Genomic DNA, 26,085 nt, shown 5'->3' on the forward strand with positions numbered 1-26,085 from the left:
TCGCGAAATCTCAAATCCCTGGACAACATTTAAGACACTCTCTACATAGGACCTGGTATAAACCCTGGCCGCCCTCAATGCCACATTGTATACAGACAACATCCTCCCAGCATCCATCCTCAAGCCTCTCCCCACAGAAGCGCCCCTTCACTACCTTGAGACCATCAACAGCTGCCTAAATCAAGGCACCTTCCCCATCAACCCTAAAGACAGGACAAATCCTCCCTTTACTAAAGAAACCCACTCTGGATCCTGACAACCTAGGTAACCATCACCCCATCACCCATCTTCCCCTCCTATTTAAGATCCAAAAAGCGGTTGCAGTGCAACTGCAGCAACAGATCGATATCTACCAATCCGGGTTAAGACCCAGATGCAGCACGGAGACGGCAACCATACAGGTGGTCGACAAAGCCCAAACATCCAAGATTACGGCCACCCTGGCCTCCTGGTTCTACTCGACCTCTCAGCCACTTTTAGAGCACCTGGCGCTCACAGACACCGTACATCGGCGCATGGGGATCAGTGACCTTGTCCTACACAGGTTCAAGTCCTATCCCGCCAACCACCAGCAGTTTGTTCAGATGGACTCCTCTAGATTGCCAATGCTACCCATTACGTGTGGAGTCCCACAGGGTTCCATCCTCTCCCCAGTGATCTTCAATCTAAATATAGGGCTGATGGGAGCCCTCCTAGCAACACACACAACATCCACCAATACGCTCACGACACACATCTATACCTCAAGATGGACTCCATCAAGGACATCCACAAGCCTCCAACAACACTAAACAACCAGACATACAGGCCTGGCTATCGACCATGAACCCTGAGGGCTTCACACCCAAGCTCACCTCCTGCGCCAAGTCCCTTGGGTTCCACATCGACAACACCTCTCCTTCAACACACACATAGCTAAGAACTCAAGACAGCTTGGTATCAGCTCTCCCTCCTGCGGAAAGACGAACCCTTCCTCCCTTCGACAGCTTTAGAGACATCATTCGAGCACTGGTCCTATCACACCTCGATGGGGCAAGGCCCTCCTCATAGGCCTTCTGTTGTCCTCCCTTGTGCCCCCGAGAAGTGTCCTACATACGGCCACACACCTAATCAAGGATCTACGCAGATACCCTTCACTGCAGGCACTAATCAACTTCAAGTCTTGTTGCATCATCTATAAGGCAGTCACCCTCAAGTCACCCACCTAGCTTGTGGAGAAACTTAGCATCTCCAGCGGACAGCGCACCACCAGAAGCAAGGAAATGTGCAGACTTGAAATCCGTCGCTGCAAAAAGGAAAGGACCAGAAAACAAGCCTTTCTCTGCCTACGCACCAGGAAAATCGTACCTCCTCCCAGTCAGCATCAGACTCGCCCCCATGCTCGTACAATTAATAAAAACTCACAAACCACCTCTTCAAGGTGTCTCTCCTCCTCAAAACCTAGGCAATCATGTCGGCGCCCGCGCCACCTGCCCCGCTAGACGCCAATTCCCCCTCATCTCCCTGTACAGCTGTACCCTTGCTCTGTGCGCATGTGTGTCCTACCCCTTGCTGCATATCTGTTGTATACCTCTGAAAAGCACTCCGTTAGGCATCTGTACTGTTGCATACATCTGTAAAGCGCTCTGTTGCGACACCGCTCCCAATACAAAAGAGAATAGCAAAGGGGTAGAAAATACAAGTCAGCCACAATGTGTAGGACGGCAAACCGGCATAGCAGGAGAGGACTGTGTTGCTGAAGATCAGGGGACCTAAAATTCCAAGGCCCAGAAGCTACTGAGAAAACTATTGTACTACAGCACCCAGCATGCTTGGCAGAATGGAGGAAACAGCAGGTGCTCTGACCATTTCAAAGCAGTGTTTAGTGGGCACCAACTAGTAGAACAGTTTTCGGCTTTGTTACTTCTCAGTGGAGTGGCTCTCGCATTTGGGGTGAATGTTGAAACGCTTAGCTGCCTCGCCTGAGAAACACCTCACTGATGACACTCAAGGCAGAAAAGTGCATTGGTACTATTGGTCAAAGGAGAATTAGCTGACATTTCGGTGCTGGACTTTGCTTGTGAGCGGGATGAGACTGCTATTCTGGCATTGTATAAGTGCCAAAATGGGATTGTAGACACTCCTGTTCTATTGGGGTGGGAGGGAGAAGGGTGCCCTCACAGATTTAGCTTTGTTTGCTCTCAGTAGATGGCTCAATTTTTTGTAAATTGAGGAGAGGAAGCTTGGTGGCAGGTAGAAGTATTCAGTTCCATAAGCTTTTAAACGCAATGCTCGAAGTGTGCAGACGTGACATGTCAGCGCTTCACAAATACGAGAAATATTCAATCATTCAGTGGGGATTACTTTGATGCACTAGGTATGCTGCTTCCGTGCACAAAGGTCAGAGCGATAGAGGGTTTTAGCAGGAAGTGTTGATTCAACAGGTACTTCCAAATAAACACTCACTTTATTGCCCAGTGTTCATTATATTCGTAGCCCCTTGGGGGATTGTAATGGCCTGGCACAAAAACAAAGCTTGAAGTTATTTTATCACCGCAAAAGGTCCCACTGATGCCGCAGCATTTGGTTTGAATCTGCATGCTTCTGGACCAAATACTACACAGATTCTGCCCCAAACCTATCAATTGGATGCACCATGCATTAGTTTGCCATACTGGATGTTAAGCATTCTTGCCTAAGCTAATCAAGCAGTAGCACTTCTGCATTGCACCAATAAAGCAGGAGTATTCTTTCCACGTAGTCAGACCATTCTGCATGGTTCGAAGGTCAATTTTCTGAATGTAGCAAAGTCTGTCATCTGCAGAAATTGTAAAGTAGTCGGGTCCTACTAAGTGGGTACATTAGTTGGAGGAATAGGTTAAGTGGGGAGTGCTCCGCCTTGAGGAAAGCGGCAGGTTACCTCTGGGGTTTTGGACAAGGAACCTTCATTGGTGTGGCCAGCCTACAATCCTACTGCAGTAACAGTTCAAGGGCAGAATGTAAAACTCAAGAGTAAACAGAAAACCTATAGAAATAGATGCAGGGAAAGTCAAGTAGTATCAAGGACAGTGGTCGATTGTTATGCAAGAACCCCAAATGATCGAATCTAAACAGTTACCCCTCTCTCACGCCCAGGAAGCACAAATCCTGATCGCTGGTCACGCAATAAAACTAATTCCTCACCTGAATGCTGTGGTTATGGGGCAATAGTAAGAGAAATAAATAGGCATCTGCATGAAACCAGTTTAAAATAACCAATTCAACAAAAAAATTGAACGTCCTTGCCCAAGAGAGATTCTGGTTAAAGGCAAAGTTGCGCAATTATAACACATTTTTCTGTTTTGTGACCTTCAATAAGTCATGTTATGTGACATTTACATACAGCCAAACTGCGACTTGCATGGGTTGTCTGGGTATTCGGTAGACCATGTTCTGAACATTATATGCAGAAAAAACCTATAACCATCCATTAACTTAAGGCACTAGGCTATCCCAACTTCACTCTTGTTTTGTGAGACTGCAAATACTTAAGAGGCTCTGAAGAGCAATGACTTCAGTCATACACTATAGTGCAACTATTACTGCCTTATCCAACAAGACGGCTGGGGAGGAGAAGCCATATTGGGCAAAACGCAACATAGGAAGCAAAGCAGTAACACGTACCTTTTCTCCTTTCTTTACAGTGTGAAGCTGAAGCTGGCTTATTGCTTTCTTTGTTTCTTTCCGGTTATTCTTTAAACATAGAAAAGGTAATAAAAATAATGCTTTCATGAGGCGGTTCAGAAAAACAGACTTAAAAAGATTAATTTTTGGAACAGCATGCCAATTTTAAGACGATGGCACGTAATAAATGAATGTCATGCTTCGGATGACAAAAAAAAACAAATCACTAAAACAATCCACTATATGTTATACATGGCAGCATATATAAAGATTGGAGATTAAAATGCATACAAATATGGATAATAATTAGACTTAAAATTGGATATTGAATTAAATTAAAAAGGGCAGTCACTGAAAAAAAGAATTGAAAAATCCAACAACTTTAGCTTTTCTATATGCAGGCATTTACCTTGTATTACAAAAGAACGAACCTACAAAAGCTGCAACCGGCACAGTGTGTATGGAGACATTGTGTAAGGCTGTGTCCGGGGAAGCGACACCCCACTCACCTCTTGCCATAGAGCCTGGATGAAATTCCCTGGTGGCTCCTCTGGAGAGTCGACCGGGGAACGTAAAAGCCGTGCACTATGGCAGGAAGGGTCCTTTCCTCGGGTGCAAGGGCAGCACAGTGCATGACGCCGTTGAGTCAGAGCGACTGTAGCCCTTAAGAGGAAGCGAGATGCATCACAATGCGTTCTCGCAATCAAACAACTTCCTGTTTTACGTACGAAGAGCTAGCACATATTTTTCTAGGTAATTGGTGTTACTATTTCATGTTTTGTTGGATGACCACTACCCAAAGCCTTGCCCACCCAGTCTACCACCATCAGATTGATTTTCCGGTTTAATAGAGGATTTATACGAACAATTACTCATTTGCTCAGTTCTCCAAATGTCAGATGCAAGGATTCTATCCTGCTTTCCCTGCTGTCTTCCTCCTGCTTACAGGTAACATTCAGTTTGATGGGAAGGGGAGGTAAAGATCCGTCTACTATTCAGTTTCTAATCTGGCCCCGTTTTTCCCTACATAGTTCCTAGAGAAGTCAGAAAACCCTCAAGAAGGGGTGTGTCAAGTAGCACTCCTGCCTTGAGGGAACTGTGCCAGAGTTGTATTTATTCTGATTGTGTTGCTTTTCCATTTGGGTTGGAGCGTTTTCTCTGTGGTTCTCGAGAGGCTCGCCAAGCTGTCCTTGTGCCGACACATTGGGAGCCACAACACCATGCCCAAAGGTACTGCATTCCTGAGCACGGAATCTCTGCCCACAATGCATCCATTCATATTGTGCCAACTGCAGGCTTTTGTATCTTGCTTTTAGATGTTTTTTGTAAACTAGTGCCCAACACTATATATGCTGGTGTGACGTAGAAATCAAGCAGAAGCATGAAACCAAGCCATTTTAACAGTCGCTTTGCAGGCAGAACTGGCCATTTTAAAATCAACATAATGATGAATGACCTAATTTTCTCTTCCTTCTCTCTCACCTCTAGTCCCAAATTGCTTAGATTGCGGACTGACAGCCGTCCTTCCAGATCCCAGAATAACCACTGCCCCCTCTCCCTCAAAGAAATCTTCACCTCTACCTGCGCTGGCAACACCAATCCTAAACTCTTCCCCAACCTCGGGCATCTTCCCAGCAGCGTTCAAAATATCACACGTTAAACCCCTGCACTAGACCCCCCTCCTGCCTGCAATCTACAGATCAATTTCAGCACTGCCTACTCACCAGCTCAGTGCACCCAGGGGATGACGAGGTGGCAGCCAACCACCTCCTCAACGCAACCCAATCCAGTTTCTGACCCCTTCATGGTACTGAATCTCAAATGGGATGACCTCAAAAACACTGCAGACACAGGGCTGTGCCGCGCTCATCGTTCTTGACCTCTGCAGCCTTCAGCAACCTCAACCAGAGCAGCCTCACTGACTGACTCTCCCTCCTTGGCGTAAGGGACACAGCACTCTTATGGCGATTTGTCAGTTGTATGATTAATCCCCTCTCCTTGTGAGAATCCCAACACTTTCTGCTTAACTTCTGGGCCGTTTTCTTCTCCTGAATGAGGGGAGCCTCCCCCCCCCCCCCCCCGCATTCATTCTTTCTTGCTTTGATCATGGTTTTGTATTGGACTTTATTTTATGAATCATGCTTTCCTCCATACCTTCAACAAAACCATTTTATTGAGCATTATCACCTTATTAACAGCAATATGATTCACACACATATGCAGACACATGGACGTGGGTGGGCATCAGTGGTGGGGGTTAATCATTAGTTCAGGGTTTGACAGGGTTCCGTTTTATTTGGGGCCGGGCCTCCTTCCCAAGTAGTCTACCAGACTTTATTAAGTTCATTGTGTCCATACGGGTTCTGATATTCTGGGAGTTTCCACATGTCCAGTGATAAGTCCAGGAATGCGGCCCATGTGCTATGAAATTTGTTCGAACTTTCCAGGTAGATGGCTGTGATTTTTTTCGGCCACCACTATGTCCCAGCATTTCACCCACCACATGGGGAGGGCCGGGCCTTCAGGGTGCTGCCACAGACAAGCTATAGTGATTTTGGCAGCAGTGAGTAATTGAGTGCAAAGCTTTGCAATGTGTCCTATGAGTGTGAAAGTTCCTCCTTTGGTGTCTCCCAGTAGGACTATGCCCGGATCCCATGGAATGCTTAGACCCGTGATTAAACAAATGTGTTCCAGCACCTCTACCAGAATTGCAAAACGTTCGGGCAGGCTCCGAGTAGGTGAAATGAGGACCCGGTAGATAGGCAACCATCCAAAATTGAGGCGAGATTGACGGATCACTTTTATTTAGTAGCTCCGGGGTCATAAACCACCTGAAGCAGACTTCATCCCACCTTCCTTATTAGTGACACATTTAGAGCTCTTGTGCATACAGGCCCAAATACGATCCCAATCTTCTCGCTCTAATACTCGTCCCAGGTCCCTTTCCCAGTTGCACATGTATTTTTCTTGTTTATCAGGGTCGGATTTGTCAAGAAGGTGGTATAGGGATGAGCCTTTGCTCTTGTATACTCCAAAGCTGACAGGTCCCTCCCTCCATTAGCCTGAATATGACTTTGTGATAGCCAATGCCTTGTGTCTAATGAAATCTTTCAGCCTCCGTCACCAGGAATTTTGCTTTGCATTCTTCAAATGTTAAGTGTGATCCATTTACCAGGAAGTCTGAAACCCGTGTTAGGCCCCTCTCCCTCCATCAGGCGAATCCTTGTGGGTGCAAGACAGGAGATAATTCGGGGTTGTTCCATATTGGGGCTACAGGCCTGAGAATGCCTTTGCACCCACATTTACGGGCCGCATTCCTCCAGCTTTTAATGGTGTTCTTGGTAGAGTTTCATGGTCCGGAGCCAGGGGAGGTTCGGTGTGCTGTGAGGTGTGCAAGCGCTGTTAAAAGGCGCAGAGCTCCACCTCCATACCTTTCTTAAAAGGCATCTGTGTTTCACTTTTGCAGCACACAGCACCCGATGTGGAGTCTTGCTGGGAGCCCATTGGGCGATCCTTTTTATTATTTATTAATTCCTTGGGAACTACTGTTCAAGGTTAGGGGGATACTTTTGATCCTGCTTAGCTTTTCCTTTTGAGAGATCAGAACCCACCACCTTATGTGGAGTGCTGAGGGTTTACCTAGTATACCCTTTCTCTAAGCTCCTGTAAAATTTGTGTTACAGCAACAACCTTAAAGGTATGGTTGGTGTCAGTGGACATGTTCTACCGACTTGTGCCATTTATGGCCGCAGGCTGTATCACAGCTGCGGCTATGCACTTGTGGGTCACCTTTGTTCCAAAATGGTGGCTCCTTTCTTAGTTTTTGCCATTTCTTGAGCGATTGTTCTTTCTTGGTCCTTCTTCCATCCTGGGAGGCGGCGGTCCTGGTTGGAGTTTTGTCTTGTGGGAACCATGTGTGTAGCCCCGCCATCGCTCTAGTGGGTCTGTGAGGACAGGATGTATGGGAGGATCCAGACTCTCTGCCATCCTTTGTCTTATGGTGTGCTTGAAAGGAACCATTTCCCACTGGGGGGGGCTGGCTGTCCCGATAATGTGACAAGGGTTTAGATGTCAAAATGGATGTATACACCTCCACAAATGGCAGAATAAAAATGCCAAACCCAATATTTTAAATTTTTTATTAGGTGTCCAGATGTGGTGTAAATCTAGTTTCAAGGAGCAGCAGAGTGCTCCATTCATAGCACAAAATGGTGTTTGGTTGAAACCAAATTACAGAAATTGGGATGTATTGGGCAGGGCCAAGGTGGAACACTGCTCAAAAGCCACAATGTCCATTTAGTTTACATATTTACATCACATTACACATGTTGGGGGAAACAAGGAAAATGTCATCTACCCATAATCACAACATATTTAGTCAAGTGCTAGAACAAGGACTAGAATTCAGGCAGCAATTTTGTGACTAGACAACACCTTGCTTAATGCTAGTAGGATGGGTAGATTGGGACTCAGATGATGGATCTCAGATTTTTTCTCTTCATGAAAACTTCCATTTCATAAGCGGGAGAGTTGGAATGAGTAGGCATTTACACGTATGATGTTTGAGTGATGAAAAGCACCCAAACAGTGTTTACTGGAAACTATTCTGTGTTGCAAGCCCAGCGGAAGGTCTGAGGCAGTCTTATCCTAGGTCAAGAAAGTAATGGAAAGTGTAGGACTGGAGTGCAGCCGAGTGATGTGGGGGCGGACAAATAGGTTCGCTCTTAATGAAATCATAAATACATTTTTTGAGAGACAGCAAAAATAGTTGTCTTGGCCTAACATTAAATGCATTGCAAATAGTTTCTTCTTGTCCCTTTAGTGGGCACTTATTCGTTTTAAAAATATTTTAAATGTGTTTTGGTTTGCATCCCTGCAATACATATGTGGACTCATATCTCATTCCCTATCAGGAATGACAAAGGAAAATCTGTAAATGGTGCTAAGTGCAAGCCTGTGGCTCAGTAAAAAGTAACACAATTCGCTCACCTTCGTCGATGGGTGAGTATGATTTTTTTGCAGGGTTTGGGAAGATCCTCTCTTTTTTGCAGGAGTGTGAAGCTGGATTCCTGCTCAAAAGGGGCACTTTATTTGAAAAAGATTACAGGAGGTAGGACTTGTAGGGCTTGCAATGATCTATTGTTCTTAAATATAGCAGGCCAGTGCACTGTCCTTCTCCAAATACATCTCAAAACAGTGGCCAGGTTCAACAGCCTCACTGAAGGGAAACACAAAAATGCCCATAAAAGAAAACCAAAAAGGATCAAGGCTTACCTGGTTTCCATACTGCGCTCCGGTGTAGAGGAAACGCTGGATGTAGTAGAATATCAGCCAGGCCAGAGAGATGATCATCATTGTGATGAAGGCTATTGCTACAAAAACCACAGACTGACCACTGATGAACTCCTGGACATGGCGCGTCCCGACTGTGATCATCATATTCACTGGAATTCTGCTGCGCACAGGTTCAAAGATTTCCATCCCTTTTGGATATCCAACCATAATCACCACTGTGCTTCCTGTCCCTGGAAGAAGAAAAAAAGAAAAGTGAAAAAAAGAACAAATTTCAAGAAAAGGGTTGAAATAATTCTTTCGGTGTTCCAGTTTTTCAAATCCCTCAAAAAGTAACATTTTATAAAGCAGGCAATGAGACTAGCACTTCAATTGCTTTGTCAACATTTCCATACTCAGTAGCTTCTGCGCACTTTTAATCCACAAGTCCATTAGGGATTACTAACCAGTGGAAATACTGCAACAAGGAGACCAGGCAAGTATGTCCCTACTGCAAGGTCCCTGGTTCAAATTCACCACCATCCTCAGTTCCAGCTATCTGAGGAAATCTACAACCAAAACATAGTTGGGATGGTAGTTTGGCATTGGTGTTAAAATGTACACAATTTACTCAATAAAACATTTATTTCTAAAGCAGATTCAGTCTTCAATCTAACCTAGAGGGAATGGAGCAGAGCAAGCCTACGTAGAAATGACCTAGATTTGCGTATAATAAGTGCTGCACCGCTGCTACAGTAAGGCACCTATAGGCGACTGTAGGGCATCATTAGTAGATGGGCAGTAGGGAGCACCATTGTAGCCCTAAAACAGCAAATCTGCCCCCAACGAATGGGAGATGGGGGAATCAAAAATAGAACATTGAATGGCGTTCTATAAATACCATTGAACGTGCCTGCATAAGTAATGGTCCAGAGGAAAGCAATCTGTAATGTGAACTATAAACAGGAATCTTTGTCAGTGTGAAAACGCTGGCATTGCGAGAGCCTTACCTCTATCTCCATGAAGTAGCTCACCTATTCACTCATTCTTGTTCATGTACAGTATGCTTGTGTGGATCACAGGAGACATAACCATTAGAGGGTGTTCTATGAGGATGGCACTGGCTAGCAATTTTGCAGCTTGATGGGCACCAGTGAGGCCTTGCCTCAATGACAGTCTGGAGTTATGCAGTAGCTCAGGCTCCTTAATACCCAGCAAGCGAGAGGGGGCAGTCTGTGCCTACTGCAGCCAACCTGACACCAAGCCTATCTCAGCAACTGGCTCCCTGCAATCTGATGTGAGATGTGTGCATGCACAATATTCTTACACAGAGAAGAAACTCGGCAATTGCAAGTGGTGAATGTTTTAATAAAACCGGACACCAAATTTGCAAATACAAGCTTAAAAGTATTTGTATTTTAATTATTTGTAAAGCGGGCCGGGCCCGAGGGCATCTGGGCGCATAATCCTATAGGACACAGTTACAGTTACATACAGTAGCGATGGAGCATGGCTCAACCGGTTTACAGACACGTACCGGTATGAGCCAGCTAACAATATGACAGCATAAGTAAGGTACAATTTGATATATACAATAAGACAAAAAATGCAAGTAAGTCGTGAAAGTACTGAAAGTGAAAGTACTTTTTGTTGCAGGACTACACAACAATTCCCTAAATTGATTCTCTAAGCTACAATGGTTGCTAGAACATACATTCAGATATCAACATTGAGCCAGTCTCTGCTAAGAAGTGACTAAAAGGGGCTCTTGCTTTGTTCAGAGAAGATTGTTCCTTGTTTCCCGGGCTAACATACACAATTTACACTGATGACAGATAAATCTCGTTAAGGTTGTCAGGTAATTATGTTGAAGATTCTGCAAATGTCAATTTTATTTTTGATCTTATTCACAGATGAATGGCACATAATGGTTTGGGCTTCAAGGAGACAAACAGAATTACTCTCATTTGGGACACAAAGATAGGACAAACTTCCTGAGTCTTACCGACTGGGGTTGATCTTGATTCAACTTGGTCTATGAAAGATAATGTAAATTTTGTTAGATTCTCTTCGGCCAAGTATCTGAGATTGCTGGGCCTGATTCGGCCCTTCATTTCATAGAATAATGATGCCACTCTGGTTTATCCAATTGCTGGTGCCAGGATAGATTACAGTGCGAGTCTTCTGGTTGGTACCTCAGAACAATCTTACGAAGCTTCAAGTAATCCAGAACAACGCAGTAAGATTCGTGGCTGGCTTAAGGGGCAGAGAACATGTCACTGAGGCCAGAAGATCGCTGCACTGGGTCCCGGTTAGGGACTGGATAAAGTTCAGACTGCTTACCATCACACACAGATGTCTGTTTGGCAGCAGTCCTGCTTATCATAAGAAGGGATTGTGATTTAAACAAAATGGTTGCATGCTCAGATCAAGTCAGGTTATCTGTGCCACGGCATTAATTGGAAAGAGCAGGCAAACACTCCTTCAATTTTTTTGGCCCCTTACCTTTGGAATGGACTGCCGGTGTATTTAAGAAAATGCTCCAAACTTTTTACTTTACTAAAGCAGCAGTTTTAAATATGTTTTTACTTGCTCTGCGTCTATACATTTGCTATTTTTAGCTTTGACTTGATTGTTTTTATATTTAGTGTTTCTACTCCTGCTGCTGTCTTTTATCCTTTGCAATGTGTGCATTTACATTTGTTGATTTTACTTTGTTTCATTGGTTTTAGGAGCCCATTTTGCTTTTCTTGTATTTTAGGCTTTCCTGTTTTTATAGTTTATATTTAATTTGCTGATAGCGCCCAGACCCAACGAAATGTGGTCTGTATACTTCATACCCCATGCAATCCGAAGGGTGATATTTTGGATAAGTTGAAGCTTGCTTATGTTTTTGGTAGAGGTGTCAGAGAGAATGGTGTTACAGTAATCCAGCTTGCTTCCAAAGATAGCTATGGGTAGTGTGGGGCAGTTGTCTTAAGACAGAAACTTTAGACTGAGGTTAATGAGCTTGGTGGTGTATGCTGCTGATGAGGCGAGGGCCTTGATATATTTATGCATGTATAGCTCAGGATCTAGGTATACGCCCAGGGTTTTCACCTGGCTGAGACCTTGGTAATGTTTCCATCAGTGGTAAAGGATGTGAAGGCCGGGTCCAGATGTTTTACCCAATGCGTGGAGCTTACAATTAGGATTTCTATTTTATCATCATTCAAGCATAGATGGCGGTCTGCCATCCAGGCTTGAATTATGCTATAGACAATGTTGTCGGAGTCAGTTGTGTGTTTACCAGTGAGTTTGAGTAGGACTTTGGTGTCAACGGCAAAGTTGGTGTAATGGATTTCCAGGTTGTCAAGGTGGTCGAAGAGGGGCTTAGTACACATGTTGTAGAGTGTGGGTGATAGGCACAAGCATTGCGGTTCCCCCATAGGAGACAGGGATGGGGTCAGCTGCTTCAGATGCAGCAAAGATCCTAGAGGTGCGTTCACAGAGAAAGGCGTTAACTCAGCTAGCAGTTGCTCCAGAAAGGATGAATTTAGAGGAGAGGGGCTGGCACAGGATATTGTGGTCAAGTAGAAGGATGGCAAGTTGTCCGGCATCGCAAATATTGTTAAGCTGGATCTTGAGATCCAGCGGGGGCAGCCTTGGTGCTGTGCCTGGGTTTAAAGCCAGATTGGCACAAACCAAGGAGGTTTTGGGTCTCCAGGTGGGATTGGAGTTTGGTGTTGTCGGTGCGATCGAGGATTTTAAGGAAGAAATTTACAGTAGTGATGGGGAGATAGTTGGTAGGGAGGGTGTGGTCCAGGGAGGGTTTTTTGAGGAGGGGTATAACCAAACCGTATTGGATTGCTTTCAGGACAGAGCACGAAGCAAAGGAGGCGTTGATGAATTTAGCAATAATGGGGGAAAGGGGGTCAACGCACATCTTGATAATGTGGGAAAGGTAGATGTCTCCTTTGCAATTGGAAGGTTTGAGGTACTGGATGATGGTTTAGGGATTGAGGTGGTTGTGGTAGTGCAGGCTTGGTGGGGGGGCGTAACGTTAGTGGAGAGCGTGGTTTATTTGTGGATGGTTTTGTCTCAGAGTGTGTGTTTTGTTTGATGGGGCAGATTGGACGAGTGAGCACCAGGCCTCGTATTTGCAGAAGCTTGGAATTAAGTTCCTTGAATATTGTTAAGAGATCCCTCGTGTTGGAGCTTGCTTTGCCAATTCTGGCGTTACAAATGCCCGATTTAGTGGTGAGGTTTTGTCACTTTATAGGGCTTACCTGCGGAGAGGAAGGCCTCTGAGTGGTGTGGAAGGGTTCTTCCTCCATACCTCCTCCTGAGCCCCTTTGTGTCTGTGAAGGGTGAGTAGTTCCTCAGTGAACCAATTATTTTAGGTGTTTTCTTTCTGTAGTGTAGTTTTTAGGGGAGCATGGTGGTCAAGTGTGTGTAGGAGCGTGGCATTGTAGGCAGCGAAGACGATTTTGGGATCAATGCTGTCCGGAAATTATCCAAGGGATGCCTCAATGGTGGATGTGAGCCTCTCCTTTGCGAGTTTGCGGGCATCTCTCGCTGTGATGGGGAGGTGGTTCTTTCTTAGCTTACAGCACCCATTTGCCTCTCGGCCTAAGGTGCTTTAGAAGTGTTTAAATAAATAGCACGCAACCACTTCCATTCTAATTTCAATCAGGTTAAGCTTTCAAGCTCAGCCAAGTAACGGCAGTGCAAAATGTTTGACCACTTTTGAAACTAGTTATGTCCCATGGATAACGCAGAGAATTATTTCCTGACAATCAATATAGATCCAGCTATCAAAATAGACGAATCCATGCTGGTCTTGGGTGCTGTAAAGAGCAAACGTTCATGAAACATTGAATTCCTTCATGCCCATGGGAGAGGGAGAATACAAACAGGAATTTCCTGGAGTTATGAGAGAGGCATCCCTGAGGAATCCTGACCATTGCCAATACATTCAGAATAGTGAATGGCAACAGCAATCAATCTGGTGAAGATACCATGTGCTGAATACTTCGAAAATGGACCGAGGTTTCCATGTGTACAGGATATGGTCACATGCTCACACTGTCTCTGCATGCTCCAACGCGGGAGCACACCCCCTAGTTTGTTCAAATAGAGTATGGTAGTTGTGTTGTCTAGGCTAAATCAGAATGCCCCCGCACCCAGATAAATGTTGTTGGGATCATAAAGGTTAACTTTGAGCTCTAGAAAGAGAATGCCAAGAACTAAGTAATCTTCTGACCAAGACCCTCATTTGCATGTATGTTTGAAAGGTTTCTGTGCAAAGAAGCTTAACTCGGGTCACTGGTGATAGATGTCTGAGGAGTAAAGATCACGGGGGCTGGGAGGGTTACTGTTGATACATCCAAATAGTCACCTGCATTATCTTCCATCCTTAATCTGCTTTGAGGGGCTACATAATTGTCATACATCGGCACTTAATTGTAAAAACCATTGGCTTTGAGCACAACGGTTGAATGTTTTCTAGGAGCTAAGAAGGGGCCAACCATAACCACATTAGGGGAGGAAAGGGGTTGGAGAAGTGGGGTGTACACCATTTTTGGTATACAAATGTACAAAGTTTGTGGACCCGAGATACGAAAGTTCAAGGAATAAGTCCATACCACTACAATACTACAGTGTTGGCAGTATTAGGACTATAGTCCCTCAGGTTTTCCCACCATGGCACTGCTGCACTAGTATGTAACACTTCAGAGCTCAAAGAAATAATGCATGCATGCATGCATGTTTGTGTGAATTATTTGGCTATATGGTTCATAACAGCATAAGCCTTTGCACATCATATCACGGACACAGCGCTATACAGTCTGACGTCCACAGATCCTGGCATCTATCAAACCACTATCACAGTGGACAAGGTTTGTCTGCTTATTTCCAAAACATCCAACTGACATACAAGCAAGCAATGCATGATTTGGTGTACTTGGCAAAACTACACAAGAAAAGCAGAAAACTTGAGAACACAAAGAATCTGTTATTCAACATAAGCTTGCTTGCTGAGGCCACAATTGCTCTCCGCCTCTGAAACAGGCTACTTTCACCCCCTACCAAAATAGTCTTTTAGGAACAGTCTAGAGTAAGGCCCACCAGGAGTATGAAAATCCTTCGCTGAAGACATTTTAAATGCATGTGACACGAATCAACCTGCAGCTCAGATTCTACTTTGTGGCTTATGTTACTAATGCTACACTTCGAGGATGCCGCAATCAGCTCATCCTGGGTTTACAATTAAATGCGCTCAAATTGCTTTCTTCCAACTTGACTGCCAATATTAACTTGGTCGGTTGGGTCAATTTATTGTTTGCTGCGGAACAGCAGCATTGCAGATTCCAACAATGATCCCCCATCTTCTTGGCTATTGTAGCTTTACTTGAAACTGTTGGCCTCGCTGATTGAAACCCCAGACCGGCCTTATACTGAGGACTTTCAGACGATTATCTAATTGGCAACAACAGCAACAACTGACCATGCCTCGCAAGGATTCAAAATTGCATGACACCAGTTTTTGCATTAATGGATCCAAAACAGATCTTCCTTTTCAGCACTCCATTCCAGAGACTATACCTACTCCACAATTGCATGTGAAGGCACTGCCCAGATTAAACATCACCAAATTAGCCAAGATCAGTGGGCTACCTAAAGACACAGTCCAGGGGGTAGGGGGGGGGGGGGGTTCTGCAAACTCTGGCTCTACAGATGTGTTACACTGGGACTATCATGATCCTTCACCATTGATCAAACTGACTGTGTGTGATGGGAGTTGTAGTTCAGCATAACTGGCGGCCCAAAAGTTGCAGACCCATGACCTAGTCGAAAAAGTTAGCAATCTTTGGCATAACCTCCAATGCCAACCTCTCTTTCAGATTTCAAATCCAAGCATGAATTAACAAATGCAACTGTGTCCTTAAGAACATTCTTCCTTTGAAGACGTGGATCACAAGACTTGTATTGTTAATGTTTATACAGACTATTGAAATAGGGCCTATGTTCCAACTCAACCTAAACAGAGGATTGCTTGTTCCTAGGCCTCAGCAAAATGTACATACTTCCAGGACCCAGCAAGGCATGGTTTTCTAGACATGCATTATACACAGAACTGTCTAGAAGATAGGCTAAAAAGGGCCTACACCCAGTCAGAGAACCTGTGATCTGCAAATAGGCTCTTACAACTTCCTCCCTACAAGAAAAATGAAGTGGAAAGTCAATTGCTGTTAAGTGTGCCGAACTTTGGAATAAACTACTTTGACTGGACAATTTCAACATTTAGGAATGCCCTAAAAAATGTCTACAAAGACCTTCGAGTTGGCCAATTCTCACTCATTAACGTAATATAAAAGGGTCTTGTATAGCACCCTTCTTCCGTCTTGATGGCCTATTTGCACATCGCCCTGTAAGAAAAGGTTTTTTTTTTTATTGATATTTTATTTCCATTGCGCTCGTACACAAGTTCAGAGCGCGACAAGGCAAGGGAGGGGGGGGTAGACAGGGGAGAACAAAACAGCAATCTTACTAGGCCCAGTGACATTGAGAACGCGCAAGTGCATGGGAGAGCGGGGGAGGGGAAAAGTGCATGGAAGGGGGGGGAGAGGTGGAAAGTGCGAAGCAGAGGAGAAACAGATAAATAACAAATAACTAATAAAGGCAACAAACAGTGGTAATGCAGCCAGCAATTTGCAAGTGCTAAGTTTAAGGCAGCAGACAGGGTAGGTCTGATAAGTGCAGGAAGACAAAGGGGGGGGGCTGTATGGGTACAGATACAGACCCCAGTGCAAGGGGTAGCCCGGAGGTAGTGCGGGAGAGTGGCAGGATGAGAAGGCACCTGGGCCCAAAAGACAGAGGGTGGCCAGGTGCACGGTGCCAAGAGAGAACAGATCAGCAGGGGAGAGGGGGAGCGAAGGCAGAAGAAAAGAGGAAGGTCTTAAGGTGCTTCCGGAACCGGAGATGGTTCTCCTCAAGTTTTAGAGTGGCAGGGAGGCTGTTCCAGGGGGAGGCCCCAACTGAAGACAGATCTACCCCCAGCTAATTTCTTAGAAAAACGTCTGACCCTGATTGAGTTGGAGGTGGAGGAGCGAAGAGCTCAAGAGGGGAGGTATTTGCGGAGGGATAGCTTAAGGTATTTTGGACACAGGCCCCAGAAACCCTTTTGGACAATGCAGAGGGTTTTGAATTTAATCCTTGCATCTACTGGGAGCCAGTGGAGAGATTTCAGAGCTGGAGAGATACGATCCCAGGGCTTGAGGCCAAGGACAAGTCTCGCAGTCCTGTTCTGGATTAGTTGCAGAGGGCGGAGAGTAGAGGCAGGTAGATTTAGAAAGAGGCAGTTACAATAGTCCAAGCTAGAGAGAACCAGAGCTTGAAATACCATGAGCTTCTGGGGGAAGGAGAGGAAAGGCAGAGTACCTCTGAGGAGGTGCAGTCGGAAATTTGACTTTTTAGAGACCCAACGACCTTGGTGGTCGTGAGTGAGAAGCAGATGCAAAACCTGGGGCGTTAATGGGTGCAGGCGAGAAGCAGCCACATCCTCTGTGCCACTCTGGTTCTATAGGTTTGGTGGTGACACTGCTATGAGAAAGTTACAGCACTGTATGTCTGGGTAGGCAAGTAACCGGAGGGTTTGCGATTAGGCTAAAGGAGGGAGCTTGGTCAGCTGTCCATTAATTTTGAAGTGGTAACTGGTACGCACAAAGTTGGAGTGTACAGGAGGATGTCTGCATGTTAAGTGTAGGGTGGTACATAAAGAAGAGTTACATGTAGTGGGAGGGGGAGAACATCAATGCATCGGGTGCCATCTGGGATAGAGAGAGTCTGGCACCACCTAGTGACATCATCAGAGTGGTTTGATTCCAGTTAGGCCACGTGGTGCTCCAATAGAATGAGTGTTCTCCAATAGTAGTACTTTGATGAGTTGCATGTGGGTATCTTTGTAACATATGGGTTGATTCCATTAAAGTCACATGGAGCCCAACCCAAAGAAATATCTTCAATTGTTGTTTGCTGATGAGTTGCGTGTGGATTTGTGGTAGGTTTGTACAACTTGGGAGCAGGGGCTGCAAGTGGTATAAGTTACTGTATGTGGGCATCTGGTGGTTGAGGTTTTGGAGTGGATATCTTGTTGGGGTTAATTAAATAGCAAGGTTTTAAGCTTTTTTTCTCAAGTTTCGGTTGGGGTCTTCTCTGCAAAGGTGTTTTGGGCAGACTTCCAGAGAGATCAGTTGAAATAATCAAGAAGGAGGATCCTCTATGGCATTTCTGGCTGAAGCTCGACACCTTAGTTGGGCATTGATGTTTTATCAAAGCACTCTTTATGATTGGCAGTGTATGAATTTCCTTGTAATGGATTTTGAGCCGATGTCATTGAAGGTGCGGAGGGTGGACAATTAACAGATATTTTAAGTGAACCCTCCATTTGATTGGGAGCCAGTGGAGTGTTGTGGGGGTTAGGGCGATGTGCAAAAGTCACAGAAGTCGTTTTGGAGGCACCACTTGGAATCTTTCTAACTTGTTGAGTCAGTATCCCGGGAGCCAAGTTAAAAAGCTATCAGCATAATCTAGTCTTCGGCGTATTGGTGTAATAACCACCATGGTTGTGTGCGTGAAGATCAGGTAGGGCACGATGGTCCAAGTCTTCTGAGCAAGCAGCAATGTCTTTAATCTGTGGTTTCAGTGGTAAGGTTGTTCATCACGCGGCTGAGGTTTCTGATTAACAGACAAAGGGTAGGTTTCCATTAGGTAAGGTGAGGTGAATGGGTGGGATGTGGTGGTGTGGTGGCACAAATCATAAGCTCAGTTTCGGTTGGGTTGAGTTTCTTTACAGTCATTCGGGTTTCCACATATTCATGGAATGTGATGAAACAAGGTAAACTGTAGTTTTTGAACTTTGTGACGAGTCAAGTGAATTCACCCCTTCTGCCCAAGGGGGAGCCGCCTCCCCCAACCACCCTGTGAGGCTAGGAGGGTGAACCCGCTTCGCAACATCCTCCATAGGAGTCAAGGCAAGTGAGGCCTCTCCAGGAGAGACTCCATCCAACCCCTTCCCCTCCCGAATTCCACACAATGCCATACATGGGACTCTCTAAAATACCAATGCTTTACAAGTCCCATAGTAGGGGGATTCGTCACATGTGAAAAAAAGCCAATCTATATCATTATCAAGCAGAAAGAAAACATGTCCCTTTAAATGCAAGTCTCCAATCAACTGAGACGAGTATGTTAAATAGAGAGTACATGCCGAAACTTGTCCCAGAACAAGTAAAGAATTGTTGAATATGAAACTGATGAAATTAAATTGCTTTGATGTAAGAGTCACTGAGAGGGAGTGAAAACAACCATGTATATCACTATCCTGGGAAAAGGGGAAAAGTACCCAAACCTTGACTACAAAAAGAAGGGAACATAAGAGAAAGACTGGTATTAAATCGACATTCAGATAAATCCTTAGGAACAATATTAATGTGAGAAAGAAACTCAGCAATCCCTAAGAGGGAGAACAAGGAAATTTGGATATTAATACCCTGTCAAGAGGAAAAGCAGACAAGCTATTCAAGACAGGAAGTAAGGAACATAAGAGAAAGCGAGTCTTAAATTGAAGCTCAGAGAAACCATCAATGTAAACAATATACAAACCAGAAAATGTCAGTAAGGTGAACCACAATTGTCCAGAAGGACAGACTAACAGATTATATTGTACATTTCCAGGTTGTTCAGAGTCCCTTAAAAGGATCAAAGAAAGTATAAATGGTCAAGGAGGAGAGAAAAACCAACAGTCGCATGAAGGCGCTGTGTGAACTGATACTGCAACCAAATAGGGACTATCTGAAGATGATCTTTTAACAAGAAATCCAAAGTCTAGTACAAGAAGTATCCTTAGGAAAAAAAGGAGCCACTCCCCTGAACTTAATAGTGGTAGGGCCAGTAAGATTAGTTTGAAAGCAGACTTATTCATTCATTTGGACATATGACTGACTAGCACCGTAGTTAGATAGGGATAGGATGGAAAGATCGAACCCCTTTACTACGAACCCGAAATATGAGGAGGGCTTTTGTGGAATTTTTGCACTTTTTCCACACAAATATAGATGTTGGGTAAGGATATTAATTGGGTATGGAGAGTTCAGCGGGCTGTGGGTCTCTGACTTTAATTATTCGTGTGAAAAAGTGGAAAAAAAATGATGAGGTGAGGGGGGGACCAGAGGGCGGTGTAGTCAGGATTTTCAGGATTTGCTGTAAAGGATTCAGGATGTTCACATAGATCTGTTCGATATATAGGTAGGGAATATCCCATAACGATAGGGAAAGTTAGGCCTTATGCTTACATATAAAACATTTGGACAATGTCCTCAGAGTGTCTGCGTCCTCCTTCTGACCCTTCGCAACTTCTAGATAATTTGGGCATCAGCTGAATATTTGAAGGATTTGGGGTCTAGTCCCAAGAGAGGAGTCCTGACGGATTGCGCGGAAAGGCCATGTCTGTTAGTTTAGCCCTCTCGGTCAGGAATGAGGTGATCAAACGTAGAGTGATTTAATTTTGCGCCAATGTCCTCCGTATTCAAGGTGTTTTTTCAGGGGGATAGTGTCAAAATATTTAAATAGCATACTATGTGGCACCTGGCCTGGTGGTTAGTGACACTAAAATGCTTTGAGAGATGTGTGGCATTTTAAATCTCTTTTCAAATCTGCGCAGACCCCATCTTTGTACTCCTCATCTGCAAGACCAGAATGCCTACCTCTTAGGTTTTGCACATTCTCCTGTAAAATTAAACCTCACTCTACCTCTTTCGCTCCCTACACAGCCTACCAACTGAAATCTGAAACACCAAATCATCATCTGACTGCAGGTGGTTGCATTTTCGCTCGTGCTAAAAACCATGAGCAATATTCCCACTGTCCATATGCAACAAACATCTGTGTGCCATATTTAGTTAATTTAGGATGCTAGGCGCACATAGTTGATTTTATAGGGCAAGGACTTTTTATGCTTTTGACAATACCTTATCCCAAAAAAAATTCCCCTAGTTATGCAGTGCATAGTTACAGTTTATTTTACCATTGTTTATAATGGGATCCATAAGAAACCATATACAACCAGTGCTGGGAACTGATCAAATTTACTGTGGGAACCCACACTCCCTTTCTGGTGGCAGAGCTGGATTGACAGTGATGTGGGTGGGGCTGAGTGGACAAGTCTGATGCTGGCTGCTTTTGATAAAAGTGCTTCTTGGGAACATAAGAACGACCACCGATTTGACAAATCCATCTGTGATGTTAATTCAAGCATGCAATTCCGCTGTGCATGTAATGCACACTGGGTGTGATGCACACTCATTGTAATCCTCAACCCAATAGTAAATTGTCTGCGAAGTACGAGCCATATATACGTCTTTGGACCATTTCTCCATCTGGGCGGGGGCTGTACCGCTGAGCAAAGGATTATTTTTCAATGCAGCTTGTAAATCATTTGCATATCACCACATAACATAAAATACCCACCCTCCCTTTATCTCCTCCCTCTGCCCTGTCACACCTGAGGTCTCTAGACAAATCCGGTCCATGAAAGCCTCCTACAAACAGGTAGACCCTTGCCCTCCTAAATCCATCAAGGACAACAGATTCTCTTGCTCCTGCCTTGGCCAACCTCTGCAACCTCTCCTTTGCCACAGGAGTTTTCCCCACTTCTCTCAAGCACTCTAGTGTACCCTCTGCTCAAAAAACCCTCTGCTGACCGTTCTATCCCAGCAAACTATCGCCTGATCTCTATCACTCCTTTCCTGGGCCAACTCCTGGAGAAATTAGCTATCTCACAGCTTACCCTCCACACTGAATCTGTTGGTTGTCCCTGTGACCATCAGTCTGGCTTTAGAGCATCCAGCGCACACCTGTGAAGACCTGCACTCAAATCTTGACTAACTCCTCTTCGGTCCTCATTCTTCTTGATCTCTCTTCTGCCTTCTACACAGTAAACCACAACATCCTGATCTCCAGTCTCAGTGATACCCTGGACGTCACAGATCGGGCCCTGGCGTGGCTTGCCTCCTTTCTCTCCGACGGTCCTTCCCAGGTGGAACTTGGGGCCTTTCTCTCCTCCATCACTTCTACTTGCAGTGTCCCCCAGGGATCTAAACTATCCCCATGGTCCTTCAATGTCTACATGGCCCCTTTGGCTCACAGACTCTCTACTTTTACCTCTACCTTTCAGTGTTATGCAGATGACACGCAGCACTTTTTCAGGCTATCCTCAGCCTTTTCTCCTCCTCCTCGCTCATTCCGGACTGTCTTTCCGCAATTCAGTCTCAATGCCGCAGAGGGAGGCCACAAAACCTCACGCCTATACGAGGCCTTGTTGCTAGGCATGACGAGAAAAACTCAAATGTAGGGTCAGATGGGAGAGGGAGCTGGACCTCGCATTTGAAGATAGTGAATGGGAGAAGATAACCCATTACCACAAGAGGATCTCTAGGTATGCCCGCCTACAACTCATTCAACTGTATATCACTAACAGGGCCTACCTCACGCCAGAAGCTATCTCAAGATTTAAGAATGCTGGAACTCAGGTGTGCCCCAAATGCAATGAACCCAAGGCCGGAATGACCCATATGTTCTGGGGCTGCCCGGTAATAATGGGCTTCTGGACCCAAATAAAAGATAGTGGCCGAAGCGGACGTCGAAGTTCAAGTCCTTGACCCAGCGGTTTGTATATTAGGCAACTACAGACGCAGCAGCAAAAACAAACCTCTTAATAAACTTAAAGATCTGATATATATCACTGCGAAAAGACGCATAGCCATGGGTTGGAAGAGCCCTAAATGCCCAAGCGAAGCTCAATGGTGGGGAGATCTCTGTAAATGGATAACTGCCGAGACCGGAGCATGGGAAACCGCAATCCACGAACAGAGACTAGACTCCAGCGAAGAACTACAGCATTGGGTAGCACTAACGGTACCGCTGCTTCACCCCAGGGCACCGGACAACGCCTCAGACAGAAGTAATAGCCCTGGCTTGTAAGCGGACATGAAGGCCACCTTGGCCTGCCCGTGGTCTCGGGGAGGGGTGGGAGGGGTAGGTGTGAAGGGAGGGTGGTTAGACAATCCATCCTTATTTGATTATGACCTATTGATCATTATTGTGTCTTGTTATTTTGTTACAAAAAACCAATAAAGATAAGTTAAAAAAAAAAGTGTGCTGCTAGGGATCTCTGCCTCAATGCCAGTAAGACAGATTGTCCCAATTGGGACCCCTTGCTCCTGCTTTCCAAATTTCTCACTGGTCAGCCTCCCTTGACCCTGCGCCGCCACCTACTAGTGAGGCAAAAAATCTGGGGCTCATCTTCAACCCCACTCTCTCGTTCTCTTCTCACATCTCGGACCTCTCCAAAAGTCTCCGTACCAGCTGCACCTCCTCAGAGGTATTACACCTTTTCTCACTTTGCCCCCAAAAGCTCACTGTCTCCAGAGCCTTGGTACTCACAGGCTAGACTACTGTAACAGCCTCTTTCTCAATCTTCCTACTTCTATTCTCTGTCTGCTACAACTCATCCAAAACAGAACCGCAAGACTTATCCTTGGCCTCAAGCCCAGGGACTGCATCTCTCCAGCACTGAAATCCCTTCACTGGCTCCCCATGGCTGCTAGGATCAAGTTCAAGACCCTCTGCATAGTCCACAAAGCTTTCTGAGGCCGGGGCCCACACCATCTACAATGCTCTCTTCCTAAATCCTCTCCTTCTAGAGCGCTCCCATCGTCCCCCTTCAACTCTTTGCGGGTGATCTGTTTTTCTAAGCAAAGATTTGGCGGTAGATCTTGATCCTCTGCAGGTGCTTCCCTCTGGAACAGTCTTCCTGCCTCTCTCCACCTTGAGCCGGAGCTCCTTAAGTTCCGGAACCTCAAGACCTTCCTCTTCGCTTCCTCCTTCTCTATCCCACTCCCCTGCTAACCTCCTCTTCGCCCTCGTTCCCCACTCCTCCTTCCCTTCCTAACTCTGTTCAGTTTTACCAACTGATAGCCTAGTTCACCTTCACAGCCTCTCAGGTCTCAGGCCCCGTCGCCAGTCTTGCATTTGCCTCCGGGCCTCTGGACTATGTTCAGACTTCTGCACTTTCAGCATACGCTCAATGAGAGGTGTAACCACTCTGCACACAACACAGGGACCTACTGGACTGGGCGCTCTTACTTCCCCCCACCCCACCCTCGCACGTCCGTCTGTACACTGCTTGACGGGAATTTACTAGGGCTTGTAAGGTTCAGTTTTCCCCCCGTTTCCCTCCCTGTCGCCCCTCCCTAGTTCGGTTTCACCTGAAACTTCATGCACTTGCACTAGGAAAATTGCTGTCAGGCCTAGTATGCTAGTTACATTTTTTGTAACATTTTTGATCATTCGAAAACTTCAAGGCCCAAGAATGACTACTGTTCTTCCTTGCTCCCTTCCCGCCTTGAAGCGCTTTGAAGCTCTTCTCTTTAAGTGCTGTACAAATAAACAAACAAACCACGAGTCGCCTGGAGTGTGCATTTAAACAGTGTACTGGATTCATTGCTGACAGATAGCTTCCTTGACATGGGATTTGGAGGTTTAGGCTTCGGGCTAACAGAAGTTGACAACCCTAGTGTAGAAGTTCACGTATTTGGATAAATAAAGTGATTTGTATTAACAATATGATTTCATGGAAAACTTGGCAGAAGGCAGAAATGGAGACTAGGACAAATCCTAGATGGCAACGATCTGTTAGATTTCGACTTCCTTAGTATAAGCTAAAGCCTAGGGAAAAGTGTTATTGTCTACTTCAAGATTTATTTGCGGTCCTCCTCTCACCTATGAATGCAAAAATACACCATCTGTGTTAATTCAGCTCTCAAATATGTCAAATCCTTCTGCAGCTACTGTGTACAAGCTTCTTAATTCTAGCGTGATAGATACAGCGCCAGAGCAGAGTAAGTTAACCTCAGAAAAGGAATTGGGTAGGGAGTTAACCTAATCAGACTAGAACTGGATCTGTACTGGTCTCAAACACTGGAAAGTGGACTTTGATTTGCGCTATACGCAACAAAGAATCATTCACTATCTGTACCGCCCCCCCCCCCCTAAAAATGTGGCAAAGTAAACTACTTTCTGATAATTTATGCTGGGGCTGTAAGAAGGAAATTGGATCCACGATTCATTTGTTCGGGTACTGTGATAGAGTTAAAGATTATTGGGAAGATATCAGCTAGACCCACCAGATCGATCTACTCACATCGCCTGAGCATCCCTAGGTTTAACCTAAAAACCACTGGAGGAGCCAGCTTCCCAGTTCAAGCTGCCAAATGTTGGAATTCTCTCTCGATCAGAACCAAACAATCTTTCTGGCCCTCCCAAACCAAAGTAAAGAACTGGCTTACAGACAAGGCTATTTAACAGCCTATGCCATCTGCCTGCACTGTCATACAATTTTCACATCCGCTATTTTCTAGCACTTACCTGTATTCACGTGTACACCGACTACTCTGAGTCGGCGTGTCTTTTTTTCTTACCTGTATTTCACAGCAGTTTTGTTTTTTGTAACCATATATCAAGTTTCATGCGCCCAGTTACCTGATGGTTAGGTGCGCTTTACAAATTAAACTAATGTCCCTTTCCCCTTTGTTCCCCTCCCTTCCTAGTGTCCTCTTCTATTTTTGTTTCCTAGTTTCCCTTTTTCCATTTTTGTACTATGCTTAAGTGTTTTTCATTTCATTGGAAAAATTAATAAAAACTTTGTTAAAAAAAAAATAAAAAGTTTTAAAAAAGATTGCAGGAGTTCAGTTGTGATGTCCCGCCTTCCAATCGTATTCCCACTCCTGCCTCGAAAAACAGACTTGTTGTAATAACTCTGTGCTCAGTGGCAGCACATCAATCATGGACTGGGGACAACTTGCTGCAGTGCTTCATTTCAGTGCTTCGATCTGCAGTCCAGCCTAGGCTGTTCACTGTAAGGCTGGTCTCCTTGCCCACTCTGCGGCATCCTACAGCCTTGCGCCTCCGCCCCCTGTCCAATCACCTCTTTATTCGTGTGTACGGTTTCAACACTTGACATCGCTTACCAGGGCGCTGCACACAGAGGGCTAAATCATTCTGAATGCTTGAGGGTGGGTTGTTGGTACTAGCAGTCCTGCTTTTTTCCCCTCCCCACCCACACCTGGGGAA

The 26,085-nt window shown here is 45.2% G+C and overlaps 1 protein-coding gene across 2 annotated transcripts in view; it reads right to left on the reverse strand.

Moving 5' to 3' along the window:
• Positions 1-26,085, reverse strand: part of RNF149 (ring finger protein 149) — a 175,945-nt gene that overhangs the window by 83,338 nt on the left and 66,522 nt on the right. For both annotated transcript variants that reach the window (XM_069636717.1, XM_069636719.1), the window contains 2 exons: positions 8,917-9,167; positions 3,643-3,711 (listed from right to left, as the gene is read on the reverse strand). In XM_069636717.1, the coding sequence (XP_069492818.1) occupies positions 3,643-3,711; positions 8,917-9,167 (320 nt within the window). The remainder of the gene's footprint in view (positions 1-3,642; positions 3,712-8,916; positions 9,168-26,085) is intronic.

Source organism: Ambystoma mexicanum, chromosome 7p (assembly GCF_040938575.1).
Source record: "Ambystoma mexicanum isolate Mex_15411 chromosome 7p, UKY_AmexF1_1, whole genome shotgun sequence".
Taxonomy (NCBI): Eukaryota; Metazoa; Chordata; class Amphibia; order Caudata; family Ambystomatidae; genus Ambystoma; species Ambystoma mexicanum.